This window comes from Boleophthalmus pectinirostris, unplaced genomic scaffold, assembly GCF_026225935.1.
Source record: "Boleophthalmus pectinirostris isolate CB_2022bp ecotype Guang Dong unplaced genomic scaffold, ASM2622593v1 HiC_scaffold_8, whole genome shotgun sequence".
Lineage (NCBI taxonomy): Eukaryota > Metazoa > Chordata > Actinopteri > Gobiiformes > Gobiidae > Boleophthalmus > Boleophthalmus pectinirostris.
In genome coordinates, this window is record NW_026571515.1 from 18,736,047 (window position 1) to 18,754,385 (window position 18,339).

Genomic DNA, 18,339 nt, shown 5'->3' on the forward strand with positions numbered 1-18,339 from the left:
TTGTGGTATTGTGCTGTGGTGTTATGTGGCGTGGTAAATAGGATGTAAGATTGATTTGATCTAATGTACTGCGCATTGACAGAAAGAGGGGTTATAATCATCATGGATCAAGATTTTAGGGGAACCAGTAAGTATCAAGGTAAACAAAAACAATATAATGAATACTTTTAAATAAAAGACCTATATGGAACAAATACTTGAATGCATTGGCCACTATTAGTAAATATATAATCACCATATAGAATCTATGATAACTTGAGTAGTTAGTTGTAGTAAAAATATGTCTTTTTTTGGGGGGGATTTCAGATATTTGGGGTGACAGTTGTGTATATCTGAGGGTTGGTGGTGGTCAGAGGAGCTGATGGCAGAAATTGGCAGCCTTGTTTCTGTCAGTCTGCCTCAGGGCAACTGCAGCTACAATAGCAGTTTACCACCACTACTATTGGACACTGAATAATGGAATGAATGAATAATGCATGAAACTGAAATAACGACTTTAAGCGTCTGGAAAAGTACTTCATAAGACTAATGTAATATTATTATAATTTTTAAATGAATGACAAGGCTCACAAATTGAAGTAAATTAACTCCTCAGATATATTATGATATGTTATACTTTTTATAATGGTCATGTGAAAATATACCCAGCTTTATTGTTCTTTTATTAGAAATAGAAATGAAATATGTAGAAATAATCACCTCAATATATCAGGAAATTTGAAAAATACAATTTAAATTACAACTATTTGCTAATTTATTCAACGTAAAATATCCATCAATCTAATAACCCGTAAAAACTTTTTTGTTATATGATTTTTATCTTTCCTCTCCTTGCACCATATTTGTCAGGGTTTCCTTGACAGCCGTAACTTCTACCGGTTGTTTGCGTGTTTGTGTCCAATCAGAACATATTTGTGTTCTATCAAGTTTTGGGTGACATTTTGTGACATTTTTTCACAGACAAACAAATCATGGCCAAAATTTGTCACAATTTTGCAACCACATTTATTCTTGTTTTTTTGACCTGTCAGTATTTTATTTTATTTTTTACATTTGACAAATACGAAATGTTGTTATTGTTTGCCATTTAGAAATGACCTTTGGTACACGAGACTTCACTGATTCAAGCTTTGTATCTTGGAACAACTGCAGCGTTATTTCTACCTGAGTGTTGTACAAGTCTAACATGTGGTCCACCTCCTCTGTGTGCTATAATAAAGTGCACAGGCCACTGTGTAAAGTGCTAAATGAGATTGGGAGGCCTCCAGGCTGGATTCTGTCTGGGATCTGAGTCAGGATGCTGTGTTTGAGAGACCAGAATGAAAAGTGGAAAAATGAGACAGAGCTGAGAGGAAACTGAAAGAAAGTAGAAGTGTTTAAAAGAAATACTGTACTTCTATCGATCTTGAGAAGACTATGAAGTAAGTCAATACAAGGGATGTCACGAGGTCAGATTCTTTTTTTTTTTTTTTTTCTGAGAGCATGATTTCAAAACTTTGCACAATTATCAAACCGCCCAAACAACAGTGAAATTCTTCATTCTCTTTGATTTGCATTGTCTACCATTTGTCTTTATTACAGCTTCAAATCAGATATTTTGAAAGATGAAGTAACTTATCTAACACTTTACATTTAGCTTTACTTTTTACACTTTGCTGTTCCCATAGGGTGTATTTGACCCATCCACCAAGGCTGCTGGGGCAACCTGTGATGAGAAGTGAGGGACCCATCTCCAGATCTTAAGCTACTCTTGGTCAGAACTGCCTTAGAACTGCCCTACTGTGCATGTTTTGGTTTGGATTCTCACATTTTAGAAAATTTCTTATGTTCACATTGTGACCTAAATAATCATTTGTTAATTCATTTTTCAAAATAAAACCAAACATAAGAAAATGGAAAAAAAAAACAAGATAACAATTTGTTATCTGTTATCTGTTATCTGGTCTCGGTCTCGGTCTCAGTCCTTTTCTGGTCCCAGTCTGGTCCCAGTTTCAGTCCTGATCACCCGACAGTCTATGTGGGCGCACCTCCGGGCCCGTCCTGACACTAAGGTCCTGGTTTGGACCTGGTTTAGACCTGGTTTAGACCTGGTTTAGTCCTGGTTTAGTCCGGGTTCAGTCCCTATGCACCGCAAAAGTCTGGCATCGCAGTTTAAGTCACGGAAACGGGAAACGGCCGATATCAGTTTTTTTGTTTTTTTTTTCCATTATTCATGTAAACACAAAATCGAAAACTGAAAAAACAAATTGTTATCCGTTTTTTCATTTTGGTTTTGGAAGCAAATAATGAAGAAAATAGTTGTTTTTTCGTTTTCTTATTTTTGGTTTTATTTTGAAAAAGAAATGACCTATGGATTCAAAATAATCACATTTGATATTTAATGTTTCTTGCAATAAGAAGAAAAGAAAATTTCCTTTAGCTGGTCATTTGTGCCAATTGGTCAAAAGCAAATAACTTATTTCTCTATTGGGGGCAGTAACATTTACCTTAAAGAAGACATATTATGGCTTTGAATAGTTGCAAGTAAGCATAACAGCAGAGACTGGAGATAGGGGGTAGGTGAAAACATAACATTTCAAGCCTCAAATGCAGGAAAATACTGAGTAAGTGTTAAGTATGACCAATTTAAACTACTTCTACATTGCCAATATATTAAACTGCAGTCAATGATAAGACACAACACTTTTTTCACATATTTCGTTGTAGTGTTGATTAACAGTTTGCCTACAGATCAGTCCTGCGCAGTTGTTTGTACTTGTACTTCTTCATCGTGTATTTAACTGAAGTAATTATTTGACTCCCGCAGTAAAGAACATCATTTATTCATGAAGAGGATTAGGTATTGAGTTATTTGTATGCAAGCTGGAGATAGGGCTTACTTTGATGAGATGACTTATGGCGCGCAGTAAGCCTTTTAACCTAAAGCCTCGCATTTTACCGCAATTAGTTATGAATATTATCGGGAGCCAGTGCGCGCTGATGTCAAAATGTTGCCTTCACAAGTCAGATTATAATAACTAGTGTTGGCAGCAGCCCGAGCACTTTGCACCGTGTTTGTGATAGATGAGGTAGACTGGGACTTATAGCTTAAAAAGTACAGTAAAAGTTTGGGTAATATATATCTAGTCTCTTTAATACACCGCAATTGTGTTTGCAGTGACATCAAGCTGGGGGCATTCTACATGTAAGTGCATGGTGGAATGTTCATCAGCTACCATGGATGGGCAGTGCATACCAGAAATGTTTTTAAGATTGTCTGAAATCTCAAGAAAAAACACATTTTCAGGAACCAGTGATCAATTTGAGCATTCATGATTCTGTTTAGGTGTTTGATTTGTGTTGTGAATTTGTTTAACAGAAAAAAACAGCTCACTTGTTGTAGCTTCAACTAAGTAAGTTCTTCAGCTATGTAAGACTGTTTTGAAATAAAGCTCAGATTAAAGTCTAACAAAGCTCATTTCTCTCCAGCGCCTAGGTCAGGAATCGGAAAACCCCAGAAGTGCAAGTTCGGGCACCAGTCAATCAGCGAAGAGCCATACATTCTGTGTTGGCAACAATTCCCGAGATCAAGGATTTAAAGCAGGAACAAAGACAATGTTTGGAGAATTTTATCAAGGGGAAATACGTTATTGCCCTTCTTCTTACGGGATTCAGGAAAAGCTTAATATACCAGTTAGTATTCTTGCTAGAGTAAGAATATTTCAGTACTGACAAGCATCTCAACATCTCTAAATGTTACATTATATTATACAGGAGCTACTTTTTCTACTTCAGTGCCAAATCATCTAGAGTTAAAAAGTGCTAATGATGTTGATATTGCAATAACCTAATTGCTTGGATCACTGTTATTGACCATCACACCACCACTGAATTAAATAATAATAGGATAGTATGATACATTCTCAAATCTATCAATAATATGAGATAGAACTTTATTGATCTCACAGTGGAGAAATTCCCTTGTTAAAGCGGCTCTTCATACACAATAGACACAATAGGCCGAGGTCTACACTACCATTTAGAACTACTCAATGGTACATAATATGAAAAATTAACTTCCATAACAAATATCACTTGAAAATAAACATGTAGAGTGGTTTGTATGGAGGGGCATGTGGGATTTTATTTAATTTTTTTAATGACTGTCAACAAAAATATCAAAAGTTATCTTTTTGTATAAGGTGCAAGTTTGATTTGATAACACAATATTCAACTTATTAGCAAGACTATTATGGCATGATTTAAAAAAAATATATAGAAAAAGGAGCAAAGATTATGAGCCTGCGATGTGGAATGCCCTAGAAAAACATATTATTGGGTTTTCCATTTTGAGCTTTTTACACGATTCAGAACATATAGTATGTTTTCTTAATCTCCATGGCAGCATCGTTCATTTTTGATCTCTCCAAAACCCATGGATGGTCGGGGTAGCTCATGTCTCCAGCATACAATATTAAAATACAGTACAGTCTTGTGATTCTGTATTTCAAAGCAAGAATCCTTCAATATCGTCTGCCTGAGCCTCCCCTCTCTATATGAAGGAGTGTGTGGTATAGTGCAGTGTTTGTATGGCTTAAGCCCCGGCACAGTCACTCGGAGCAATAAAGCCAGTGCAGGTGGTTTACACAGGCCATTGGATTAGAGCAAAACCCCCGGGGGAGATCCACTCAGAGAGGCACAGGAAGTCTGAACTATATGACCATCATAACCTAGCGCAGTACAATCCCATATCCAGTTAGAGAAATGCAATCTGGAGCGCGCTGCTTGAGTCCGTTTGTCTGAAGAGGTCAGAGCAGGTGCAGACTTTATTCAATATGGAGCTGCTAACTGTATTAAGACATGCCGCATCGTGCTGACAGCGAGGTCTACTCCAGGGAACTGTCACTCAATTCAATCGGCCAATCAGGGTCAGCCAGGACCTCATGACCTCCTGGTATTAGTGTGTTTGTGTAATCGAAAAGAACTGATTTGCAAAAAATGTGGTTTAGAACGGTGAGATGTTTTCTGAAGGTGTTGCGAGGACAGATTTTGACATTTTCATTTTAGTTTCAAATGGTGCACAAAGCCTGCATTGTTACTGGCAATAGCCATTTTAGATGTAATTCAATTGACTATTTAAACTAGTCATGTTTATACAGTCTTAAGTGTTAAGGCCGCCACAGACTACAGCAGGTGTCACCAAACTTTTTTCTCTGGGGGCCACATTATCGCTCCTGACTGTGATGGGGCCGGGGTCGGGTCGGCCGTATAACAGATTTGTTTGACTCTGACGACACAGATTATATTTTGAAAACCTCCACACTTTCCTTACATATCAGACAAACTGCACGATCCTTACACTGAACAAAAATTAATCAATCGTCCACCTCTTTAAAAACTCGGCACTCTCGGTCGAGTTTTCGTACTTTAACACTCGTGATTTTTCTGTCCTTAACGGCACTACAGAACTCTGCGTGAGCGTTGACTGTCACTGTTCGATCTCGAACTTGTCAGTTGACGAAAATTCGGTGGGAAATGTAAATACCTCATATAATAATTTAAATATGAATATAATTTTAAATGGAAAAAAAATCAATAAGACGCAGACGTGTTATCATTTGCCAAAAAATAATAAAAAAAAATAGGCCATGACAACTTTTGAGGATTGCCTCATTGGGCCAGTTCAAGTGGTGGGGGGCTGAGGGGCTGAGGGGCCAGTCAAAGGCAGTGGAGGGCTGACAAAACAAAACAACAACAAAAAGCACACATCACAGAGACAAGGAGAATCTTATGAGACTTAAAATCTCTGATCAATGGGATATGTCTGCATACCTCAGGCTATAAAGCTGTGAGCACTATTGCGTCTGTTGTTTCCTGTCTACAATAAAACTACTCGCGTTGAGACTCTTAAGTGTCCAAAGTGATCAGAGCACTGGACTTGTAGTTTAGATACAAGTCAAAACTGTGTTATTATTATTTGTGAAATGTGGTGCAATTATTTAGATACATGATTTTTAAAGTATAAAAGATTGGCAATAAAGTTCACAGGAAGTAGAGTCACTACCGCGAATCTGCAGCTTCACGTCGATCCGTGCGCTGTGTGGATGTAAACAGACACAGTGAGGAACTACTCTTGCCTTTTTACTTTTAAAGAACGCCTCAAACTGTATTAATAGCGCATCATTATTTGCTGAGGACAATTTCTATGGATAATGTGGATGAGATGCTGCACTTTAAATTGACCACTTTACGAGAGTTGAGTAATAAAGTCTTTTCATTATTTTCACTATTTCCTGAGTTTGTATGGTCCTCCTCTGTGTCCGTCACGCCGTCTGCCCATCTGACGCTCTGTTTTATCGGCTGTTATCGTAGCATTGCTGATGTTTGGTGATTACGATCTGACAGAGCAGCTCAGACACCACAGTCACGAGGAGCGCAGAGGCTTCAAAATCGCACACAAAGACAAAGTCGGGTCACGCCTCGCTGAACTCGGGAAGACGCAAATCATAGCCAAAATCAGGCAAATTCTCCTGTAGTGTGTGGAGGCCTTTACCCTACTTTAATAGTCTGTGTCCATGTGATATCAGACTTTAGATTTGCTGACCTGGTGTGTTTCTTGTCAGCTGAAAGGACTTTAGAGATTTTTCATGAGATTTATAGGTGCTGCATGTTTGTGGACCCAATTCCTAACAAATAATGAGGCCCTTGCCCACTGATTGATACTTTGCAGTGACATCGGCCCCATTTAAGTGAAAAAGGGCGAGTGTGTTGGCTAATGCTAGCTAGCTTTTGACTGTAATGTAATTTGAGAGGGACTACAAATCCTCCTCTCCTGTTGTAGTTCCAGCCAAGTCAATCCTTTATGGTCAGATCGTATCAAAACAAAGATCAGATTAAAGTCTAACTTCGGTAAAAGAGCTTCAGATAGAGCAGTGCCACTAGTTAGCTTCACACAAAGTATCAATTGCAGTAAAATTTCTAAAGTTTGACCCAAGGCGGCGGTGGCTATTGCTTCTCTCAAAAACGCCTCAGGATAACAGCTGCTCTGAAATTCATACTACTAAATCTGAACTACTAAACTACTCTGGCTGTCTTTTCATTTTTACCTTTTCAGCAGTATAAATTCATTTCTGGAGTGATTAAATGAAAGCGTAAAAGGTCAAAGAAATTATTCCCCGACTCCAAAAAGTCAAAGCTCCAATCAAAGTCAATGAAGCACGGTACATTCTACATCTTAATGATAACTACTGATTACAAACCAGACATTTTTGGAGATGAGCGCTTTACGTTTACGTCATTTTACTTCTTCTGGTCTCACAGGGAAGGTCCATAAATCCCTATCTCCACCCGCCTGTGCTGCCAAGGTGAATACATGTAGCGCACCGTGTAGTGGAGTCATTAATAACTAACGCCTGATGTATAATATATAATACAACTCAGCTTCCAGTGTTGTTCTGGTTTTAGTCTCTTGGAGTTTCTCTCTTGTACACGCTACAATCTTTATATTTTTATACCCCAATGAGTCCCTACATTTGATATTGAGCAACCCACACATTTTATTTTTTCTGAGATAACATGTGGATATAGACGTTCTCTGGGGTTATTAATATTTGATCGTAATATCTGCATAGTTTTTGGTCAAAATTACAGTCTTCAGGTGCAAGAAATATTGGGAATAAAATGCATGAAAATGAAAAATAACTTTGACTAATAGTGGTTAGATTAAGTTTCAACGTTTTACTGGGGGTGAAATGAGACATGGTTTTCAGAAGACGAGACACAAAATTGGGTCCAAAAGGTAAGATTTTGATATAACTCACAAAAAGTGGTTATATTCACAATTTTGGCCACATTATTTTATTTTTGTGTAATTTACTAAGTTTTAAGTATTTATTTTAATGTGTTGAAAAGGAGTATCTCAGAATTTAAGCCATTTTTTATCATTAAAGGTCCTGTATTATGCAAAATTGACCTCTGTGAGCTTTTAGCGATATTGAAATGTTGTTACCTCATCAAAAACATATCTGGAATTGTGTTTTGTTTCAGGGTACGTTTATATGATGACGGTCTGAACAGAAGACGCAAAAGTGGCGTCGCGTCTTCACTTTTTATTCCGTTTAGACAAGCGTTTTTGGGAGGAAATCTGTGTGCATACGGTGACGCAAAAGTGTGTGGAATTCAATTGGGTATGCATGCCAAGCGGCTCAGTGGTGATGTGATACACTATCACACAACACATGTGTGTGACGTAAATGTGTGTGACGTAAACGTGTATGTGACGTGAGCAGACCTGACCAGAGTTTTGCTTTTTTGGGCAGTGCAGACGGAAACGCTAGGGTGGAGTGGATTCAGCTTTTCCACTCTGGAGGGTGGTTTCAGGTTTTTGCGTTTTTAAGCCCTAAAAACGCCGTCACCGTCTAAACGAAACGCACTTCCGATAAAATATTTTGTCCTTCTTACCCGCAAGCGTTCTCATGTAAACAGGCCCTCATTCACACGTTTTTTAGTCACCCTGAATTAATAGGCTGTCTGCATTCCCAAAGCTGAAAATGCTCTGTTCCACCTTGTGAGTCATGAAGACATTAAGTTAACCACTACATTTTATCTTTAGTTCAGTAGAGATTGGCAATTCCAGAGCTGAAATTATCCAAATGATTCTAGTGAAGATGTATAGAGTTTAAAAACATAGTGGAGCACTTCCTGTACTGCCACATGACATCACAAGGTGGAACAGTGTTTTCAGTTTGAGAGAAGATCAATACTAACAGTGGAACAGTACAAACACAATGCATTGGTTTAACTGGCGGACTTCATGTGCTTCAGTGTAAAAAACAGCGCACTTTTGAAATTTTTTAAAACCTGTTTTTATTTTTCATATTGTGTTTATGAATTTCATCCTGAATTTCTGACAGCTTATTGGAAAGTGAACTGTTTTGGATTCCTCTGGTGTTGCTTACATGGAGTCAGTAAAAATAGATGAGCAGCCTATTGTTCACAGTGGAGCTCGCTGAGGTGTTCCTGGCACTACATCTATCACTGAGCACAGCACTGAAACTCAACCGTGTGTAGTCAAGGGTGGAGCTACGAAAATACTTGTAATTTTTGCCAATTTGAAGAAGAATTACTTTTTTCTGCAGTTTGTCTAACTGCTTTGATGTTTTATGCATTAAAAGGGTAAAGAGCATTTTAAGCTTTGAAGATGTAGACAGACATGCTTGAATGTTTGAACAAAATACAACTTCAGGTATGTTTTTGATGAGGTAACTGTATTATAACATGGCTTAAAACTCACAAGGGTAAATTTTATGTAATATAGGTAAGTAAGTAAAATTAAGTACAATTTCTAAAGTGAAATTAGCCTCAGTACAGATATTGTTGAGAGTGCGACAACTGTCTGCTTTCTGGGTCAAATTATGTAGTGCTTTATTCTCAGTGAACCAGGAAGTGTTCTGTTAGCATAATAATGTTTGTTGAACTCTGCACTGGCCTTTGAAAGTCTTGAAAAATACTTATAAACTGATTGCACCACTGATTGGATCACTGCAAACCATTTACAATGAACTAGTTACGTTCTTCATGTTTTCACAGCACTTTTATTTATTTTTATTAGTATTTTTTTATGCTTTATTGTGTCAAATTTCATATAAGAAAAAAAAAAAAAAGTATATATTCTTGGTTTCCACATTGCAGTAGCCACAATATTTATGTTTTGTTCTTTTGTTGTTGTTGTGTGTTTTTTTTTTTACTTGAAGGATAAATACCAGCCACTCTACAAACATTAAGAAATAATCAGCATTACTTCTAAATGTTTCTATTATTAGTTTGTTAGTACAGCTAGAACATGATTGGATGTGGATTGGCGACTAGCTTGTTAGTAGGTTTGAGTAGTAAGGTGGTGGCCGGTGGTGTACTGACCCGTACCTCCATCTCCTTGAGCACCGGGTGGTCCTCGATCCCTGGGAATAGAACCCTCATGGCGTAGGTGCGGTAGTCCAAGAAGGGGATCCCGGCACCGTCTAACTCCTGGGTCAGCTCATGGATGTCTGTCTGCAGCTCTGCAAAGGCTGGAAAGAACAGGAGAAATAAAGTTAAAGGTGCTATATTAGACAAAATTGACTCTTGTGAGCTTTAAGCCACGTTATATTGTTATCTTATCCAAAACATACCTGCAGCTGTGTTTTGTTTCATACACACATGTTTGACTAAGTTATTATTAGAGTTTCTACATCTCCAAAGCTCTGTTCCACCTTCTGATGACATTTAGTGGTAGTTTGCAAGTTAACAGCTCATTTTACCTTTAGTTTAGGGTCTGCTACCTTCTTGTCACCACAGAGATATTAAAGTTTCACCTTGATTATTACACAGTATGGAAATAAACTTGATAATCTCAATGGAAACAGGTTAACGGTCATATCTGTGAAGAAGCAAGCCTGCACATGGTAAGAATGAATGTTTTTCAAGGTTTTTTTTTTCAGCTATAAAACACCTTTACATCATTACATAGTGCACCTTTAAAAACAAAGTGGAGCACTTCCTGAATTACCACGTGACATCCCAGTTAAGGTGGAACAGAGCTTTTAATGTTTGAGAGAAGAACTCAGCCTAAATATGCAGGGTTATTAAACATGTGTGAATGAAATAAAAGTCCAGATAAGTTTTTGATACGAAAACATTACAATATAGATCAGAAAATAGCGCAATATGGGCCCTTTAAAATCTGGAGGGAATCATTTGCCTGAAACCCAAGAGCAGGCCCTTGTCGTCCATCTGAAATGATGAAATCCTCAAATTCTAAATCGTCAACACAAACTATTTAGTGAAAGTCCAAAACTACTGACAGCATATATTGTTTTGCCCAAATCCAATCATTTAGACAAAGCACAAGATTCACCCAAGTTGACTGCAAAATAACCATCTAAGTCTGCAACTTTCTCCATAATATCTATTTATACAGACATCATTCTGTCAATGTATAATTTGTGGATGCCATTAAACCCCATTGTGTGAAGCCGTGGAACACAAAATGAGTTTATTATTTGTACATCATAATGACTGGAGTCTGGTAGTTGTACTCTCACAAAAGGCCAGGTCAGTGAGGCTCTGAAATGTCACGAAATAGCCAGTAATTATGAACTGAATGCAAAAAGTGAACAAGGGAACATACATTACGACATAATAGCAGCTTCAGAATCAACAGTTTTGCAGTGTTAAAAGCAGGTCACGGTTATTTGAACCATTTTCAGCGTCACGATGGATGGAGTTGTGGTCATTATTTGTGTGTTAGTGTAAAGTTGATAAATAAGTCAACACTAGTGCTAAAAAGTTCTGGAAAATGACAATAAGTTGAATAAACATAAGCAAGTGTCCAAGCATAATCTGTGTAGGAGCTTCTGTACTAATAAGGGAAGGAGAGAGGACAAGGAGACGGAGGTTTAGTTTATATAAGTGTCCAAATATGTCCTTACTTTCTTTGAGGGGTTGGTGACAAATTACAGCAGTCCTATTTAACAATGTTCAACCACAAAAGTGCTGTGGAGGTGGCCAAATTTTGCACTTAAATAATAAACTAGGAGAAATAAAAATGAAGGATTACTGAGACAGCAAATTAAAACAAACAAACAAAAAATATATAGACTACCAGTCAAAAAGTTTTAGAACACCACACATTTTCCAGTTTTTTACGGTTTACTTTTTACTGTTGACCAAAACGTGTTCTAAACTTTTGATTCATGAAAGTGTCCACCTTTTGTGTCATTCTTTTTACAACAGAAGTCAAATATTCTTCAGAAAGTTCTTCCCAAGTCTATTGCAGAAGTTCCCATAAATATATGGCACCTGTAGGTTGCTTGGCTTTCACTCTTCTGTCCAGTTCATCCCAAAACCAGCTCAGTGGGGTTTAAGTCTGGAGCCTGGGCTGGACACTCCATGTTTTCAAGTTTATCATCTTGTTCTTTTTTCCTGAGGTAGTTTTGGCAGAGCTTGGACTTGTGTTTTGTATCTTTTTTTTTTTTTTTTTTTTACCTCTGGCTGTTCAGTACTTTCCTTTATACCATTTCAAGCTCTTCATTGGACTTGCATGACTTGAATTACAATAAATAACTGGAAAAATTAGGGTGTTCTAAAACTTTTGACCGATAGTGTATATAGCATACATTTTGAAAAATTACATCATGCATATATTTTTTGAACATTGATTAATATGTTAGGTGAAAAAGGCATGAGTCTAAATGTATTGAGGAGTCCCTTTTGCATTGAGCATATCATTCAGTAAAATATTTAACATGCCTGTATTTATATATTTATATGTTTTTTTCTTTTGTTTTGTTTTTTTCCTGGAGCCTTCATGTTACTAAAGATTAAAATAAGTTAAAAAGCATTTATTTGTAAAAATAAAAACTGTAGACAATGGTTAATATGTCTACAAGTTGGGGTAAAAAAACAAAAACAAAACTTGAATCTAAATATATCAAGAAAACACTGAGCACATCTTTTACAATAGTGTGAAGTTAGCGTGCCTATACAACCATTTCACCAGTTCATTTATTCATTTATTTATTTAATTTTCCGTCTTGTCCTGGAGCCTTTACATTACAAAAGATTACTTGAAAACATTTATGCACAAACATATGGCAGACTACATTGAGAGCTTCCATTTAGATCTAAAAGAGCAGACTCACACCCCGGGACTCGCTCTGCAGACATCTCAACATCTGGTGGAGTAAGATTATTTCCCTATCTCTTCCTCAAATATTAGCTCTCCACATCTCCCCCATAAACCTCCCCATTGACACTTGCCAGTCAGCAGTTGTCATTTATATAGTGCAGCTAATTAGCCATGACCGCTCTAGTCTGGATGAGTCTATGTGCATGAATGAACTTCTAGCCCCCGTGTCTACCCTAAGGACACTGGGAAATCCACACTTCTCGGAGCCCCGCCCTCTTCATCTGTTCCTCCGCCCACACCGCCGTCCCGTCGCAGAGGAGCAGCTGGGAGGGCAGCAGGAGGGGCGGTTTGTTGTGAAGGAGGAGGAGAGAAGAACTATATGCTTCACTAGGCTAGTTTAGATTCATCGCAGTTACTAGGGATCGAGTACTTGGATAACTGGATTACTGAGGGTCACATCAGTGTAATGAGGACTGCTTTGTTGGTAAAATTGGAAGTGAGGAGAGTTAATGTGTAGACTATATCAATTTAGATTGCCATGGTTATAGCATGATGATTTTAAGACCATTATGAAATTAAAAGGTTTAATTTGGCAATCTTCAAAGTATGTGCTTTTATACATGAATCATTTCGAGTTGGATTGTGTAACTTTTCTGGTGGAGGGTTAGCCGTGGATATGTTATCTCTTTGTGAGGAATGTTTAAACCTTTCTATCTTCATGGAGACCAAACCAGGCCGAGTTATAGATTAGATCTGTGCAGAGGCAACCCCGCTCACAGTCAGAAACCCTCTTTTTCTAGGTATTTTTGAGCCACCTGTAACTGAATAAATGTAAGGTAGAGCTGTTTAATGTCATACTGTGGAACATTCCAGGCAGAGCAATGACATGTCCATAGAGACAAGCACCAAAACATTACATAGTGTACCTTTAAATAAAAATCTGGAGTCAAAGATAAGTCTACAACCATAGGTGGGTAGAGTAGCCATAAATATACTCTAGTAAGACTAAGGTTACTTCAAGAAAATAATAGTACTCAAGTAAGTAGAAAGTAGTGGTCCAAGGAATGACTCCAGAGTATTAAAAGTATTTTTGGAAACGACTAGTCAATTAAGAGTAACTTCTTGCAGACAATTTATAATTTGAAGTTAATGTAATTTGAAACACTCTAAATGCTACAGTACATAAAATCTGGCATTAGAAGAGGACAGACCACAAAATAAGAAAAAAATAAGAAAAACTAAATCATATCTGAAGTGGTGCACAACTGTTCAAATAGTTGTCACTTGTAGACTCAGTAGAAAGAGTCATTAAAACCTTTGCTCAAACATCTTTATTGGAAAACCATAAAATATATTACTCAAATAGGAGTAAATGCTTAGTGACTGAAAACTACAGAACTACAGTCTTAAAATGTAAGTTACTGAAGTAAATGTAAAGTGCTACCCACCTCTGACTGGGACTAAATCTTTCCTCAACTTCATGCTTTTGTGGAAACAGATTTCTGAAGTGCAAATTCTGTTTTGATAAATGCATTGCTACAGTTTAAAATGCTTGGGTTGTACTGTTCTTTCCAAAAACAATAGCCTTGTTTTAGAAATAAATACACCATTATTCATGTCTACTTCCACCGAAACACCATTTCCTTTTAAGGATTCAGGGGTTTCTAATTTTGTGATTTTCTTGAGCAATGATTATCTAGAATCAACATTTATTTAGCTTTATTTCAAACTTAATTCATTTTATTTGAGCAGTCAAAGAGGGACATAAAAATCTATGTCACCAAAGCAAATTAAAGGTGCACTATATAACATTTGTGCTTGTTTCCATGGAGATGTGATTGTTTTGTTGGTATGGCATTAAACTTACCTTGCATTTATTCACTTACATGTTTATATATTTCTCAAAGTATCTCAAAAGTACGCTCTCTTACCTGGATCGGCCTCCCCTCTCCACAGATCTGACATTTAATTTTGCCTTACTGTAATAATGTCATATTGTAGGACATTTTAGGCAAAGAAATAGCATCTCTACGGAAACAAACACGTGGTGGATCTCCCCCAGAAAAGTTACATAATGCACCTAAACTGAACCGTGATTTGACAAGTTGACAGGGTCAGGCATGATTAGAACCAGCAACCCTTTGGTTAGTAGGTGCCCAATATCCTGCAGCACCGGCTTGTTTGTTAGTGACTTAGTTTATTTGAGATTTATTTAGGTTATAGAAACTTAAAAATGTGGTTGTCCATATTTTTTATCAATGTTTTAACCCAAAATTCCATACCTTCCTTACACTCCAGTGCAACCCGGGACTCCAGGTTGTCCATCTGGAGCTGCAGGCGTTTCAAAGTGCGGTCCGCGTCCCTGGACTTCCTCTTGTAGGCGATGAGCACGGCAATGATGACCAATAGGAGAAGGCCGCCGCCCCCTCCGATCCCGATGATGGCGGGCAGAGTGAGCAGACTGTCTGAGTAGATATGAAGTGTCCCGGGAGAGTACTCGAAGCCCCCTGCACGGATCTGCACACACAAATAGCAACAACAGGGTTGGTTAGTAATTTGGTATTGTGTTTTTCTCAGCTAAAAGGTGCATTACAAGGTTCTTCATCACTGTTTGCATTCTCAGAAGACAGGCCCTCAGTGGCTGTAAAGACAGAGGGAACTGGAGAAATAGCTACCTATAAATACACTGCGCAACAAAAATATATGGAAGGAAAGCAATAAATCCAGACTAAAAAACACTAATCTAGGGAAGGAAGAAACATATCCTGGCCTTTATAAACTGAGTATGGCTTTTGTTTATCAAGTATAACTGTTTACTAAAATTATATGATTACTGCATTTTTCATATTATAATTCACACTTTTTTTTCGGGTGGTTTGGGTGTTTCCTGCGATTTATTTCATTGCAACTTATTTATTAACATTTTCACACTGACAGTCGCGAGGGGGCGCTCTAGGCTTGTGTGTCAGTATCTGCAACTCTTGTTACTCCTGTGCCGCTGTCACTTGACTCTACTGCGCATGTCTCCTGCACAAAGAGCCACTGTCCTGTCTGGGATCATGTCAGTGAATCGCACCATTACTTCTGTACCAGTGCAAATGTAACTTCATTGACAACCAAAACCATCCTGGATTCAGAAATGCCAGAATAATTTTAACTGGAACTGATGCTGATTCTGACGAGAGCTATACAGAAGGAGGTTGTGGAGTTGCTCAGAAATGACACCGAGGATGAAGAATTCAAAGGATTTAGTGATTTGTAGTGAGATGGAGAGTTTGGTAAACTTGTTCTGTTCTGTTGTTTATGCTATAGTTATCTGAAAAACTGTTCATATGTGTCGTTAACAGCCTGTTGTTCTCTATTCTGTTGCTATTACTATAACTTGCCTTTCAAGATAAAGTGTTTTTCTTCTTCATTATACATTTTTTGGCTGGTGCAGCTTATACTTCAGAGCAACTTATAGTCTGAAATATACAATATATAAAATTAAACAAGGCTTAACTACAGGAAGAATTGTGATTCATGTTATGAAGTCAATACATTTGACCTTTATTGACTGAAAACAGTTTCATTGTTTTGTAACTGTTCTGTTCTGTTTTCAAATCAACATTTTTTGTAAAGCCCTGAGTAGTAACTGATGTTGTGATATTGGCCTATACAAATAAAACGCTGAATTGAACGTTTTGGAGGAAATGTACATAATTATATATCAAACTATGTAAAGTCATACAGGCCTCACAAACTCAATTACCCATAGACTGACTATTGTACCTCTGTATAGGTCCAGTGCATAATAATCTCAACATTTGGGATCTAAAGTTATCTACAAAATACTGGCTGTCTCATTTATAAAACCTTACACAGAATTCTTCCTAAAAGTGTGCGTGCAGACGAAACATTTTTCTCTGAGAACTGATCTTTTACCTCATCTCTGAGTAACCCAACACTCAAAATTCAGCATGTTTAGACTGGAATGCCAATTTCCACATTAAGTTGTCTTTTTAAAAATCACAAAGTTAACTTGGAAAGTCACTTACATAACATTTTTGTATAACGAAAGTTTTAAAAATAAGACCCCTGATCATGAGTTGCTATGAGTTGAATATTTGAACATCTTTATTTCCGCTATACATCCAGACCTATACCTCCTACTTTTTTCACTTTCTATTAACCCACATCACATCTCGGCAGATTCTATGTATATCCCTCTATAAAGATCCCCCGCTCGCGTCTCTGCACGTTGGCCTCAGTTAGCATTCAGCGTTCACTCACTCCACTCATTCCACAAGCAATCAAACAAAGTAATCACCAGCTTTTAAATGCCTCCCCGAGGAGTAGGGGTAATTAAGAAAAGTCAAACACATGTATCTGTTTTTTTCTTTCTCCCATTACCTCCATTTACATACGCACTTCCCTTTGAGACGCAATGGAATCTTTTCAAATCAGGACGACTGCAGGGGGGGCTACATACCTGATTCAAATGAGCCATGATTAGCCCCTCTCCAAGTCCTACTAAGTGCACTCCTGCTCCCAACATTTTCAAAAGTCACATTTGGAAAAAGTAAAATAGAGCAGCTGTTATATCAATAGAAAGGCGGTCGATACCTACTAATTAAATTTGCAATAGTAAAGTCAATTAGACAAGCTTGTTTGAGATTAGGCAACCAATTAGCTGCGCGGACATGACGGGAGTGCGAACAAAGTGGGTGAGCTCGGAGGAAATGGAGGCGAGAATTAAGAGGCAAACTGTATAATGAGAGGAGATAAAAGGAGCGTGCGGATCAGATTATCGCTCGCAACTGGTACTTTATGGGTGAACATGGGTGAACTGGACCAACTGTGGAGAGGAAGGGGTTTTCAATAATCTATACCAGAGATTATACACGGTGCAGGTAACACGCGATGGACTGGTTGGAAGTGGTTACCTTGTTATTAAGAGTTTAATCTGTGTAATTCTAGCGTAATCTCTGAACATATTGTGTTTGTGATTGTGGATATTTCAATTTTTGCGAGAATTCATCTTTTTAAACTATTATCCCCTCAAATTGATATATTCTATGGGCTTGTTTACACGAGAACACTTGCTGGTAAAAACGGCAAAATATTTGATCAGAAGTGCCTTTCGTTTAGACGGTGACAGTGTTTTTGGGGCTTAAAGACACAAAAATCTGAAACCACCCTCCAGAGTAGAAAAGTTGAATACGCTCCGCTGCAGCGTTTCCGTCTACACTGCCCAAGTCACAAAACTCTGGTCAGATCTGCTCACGTCACGTACGCGTTTACGTCACATACATATAGTACACAGAAACAAACATCGGACAGCATGCATACCCAATCGAATTCCACACACTTTTGCGTCACCGTATACACACGGATTTCCTCCTGAAAACGCTTGTCTAAACGCGGAATAAAAAGTGAAGACGCAACGCCACTTTTGCATCTTCCGTCATCAAGTAAACGTAGCTTATATGTCTTTTTTTTCCCATCACTGACACAGATCGTATATATATGAGTGGACATAGCTAACGTGCTAGCCACCGTGTGCCAAATAGGAAGCTCACCAGGAGGCTCTTCCCGCTCCTTCTGACTCTGACTCAAGTTGACTTACACTGGGATCTTGTCGCCCCTCTCTCTGTACCTGCTACAGTGAGCCTCGTCATTTTGGTCTAAAAATGTTCGTATTAATCCACTGTACA

General features: G+C 37.9%; 1 protein-coding gene across 1 annotated transcript in view; it reads right to left on the reverse strand.

Annotated features, from left to right (window-relative positions):
- plxna1a (plexin A1a) overlaps positions 1–18,339 on the reverse strand; it is a 519,677-nt gene that overhangs the window by 40,702 nt on the left and 460,636 nt on the right. The window contains exons 21-22 of the mRNA XM_055165879.1: positions 14,926–15,160; positions 9,901–10,043 (exon numbers count right to left, since the gene is read on the reverse strand). Coding sequence (XP_055021854.1) covers positions 9,901–10,043; positions 14,926–15,160 — 378 coding nt within the window. The remainder of the gene's footprint in view (positions 1–9,900; positions 10,044–14,925; positions 15,161–18,339) is intronic.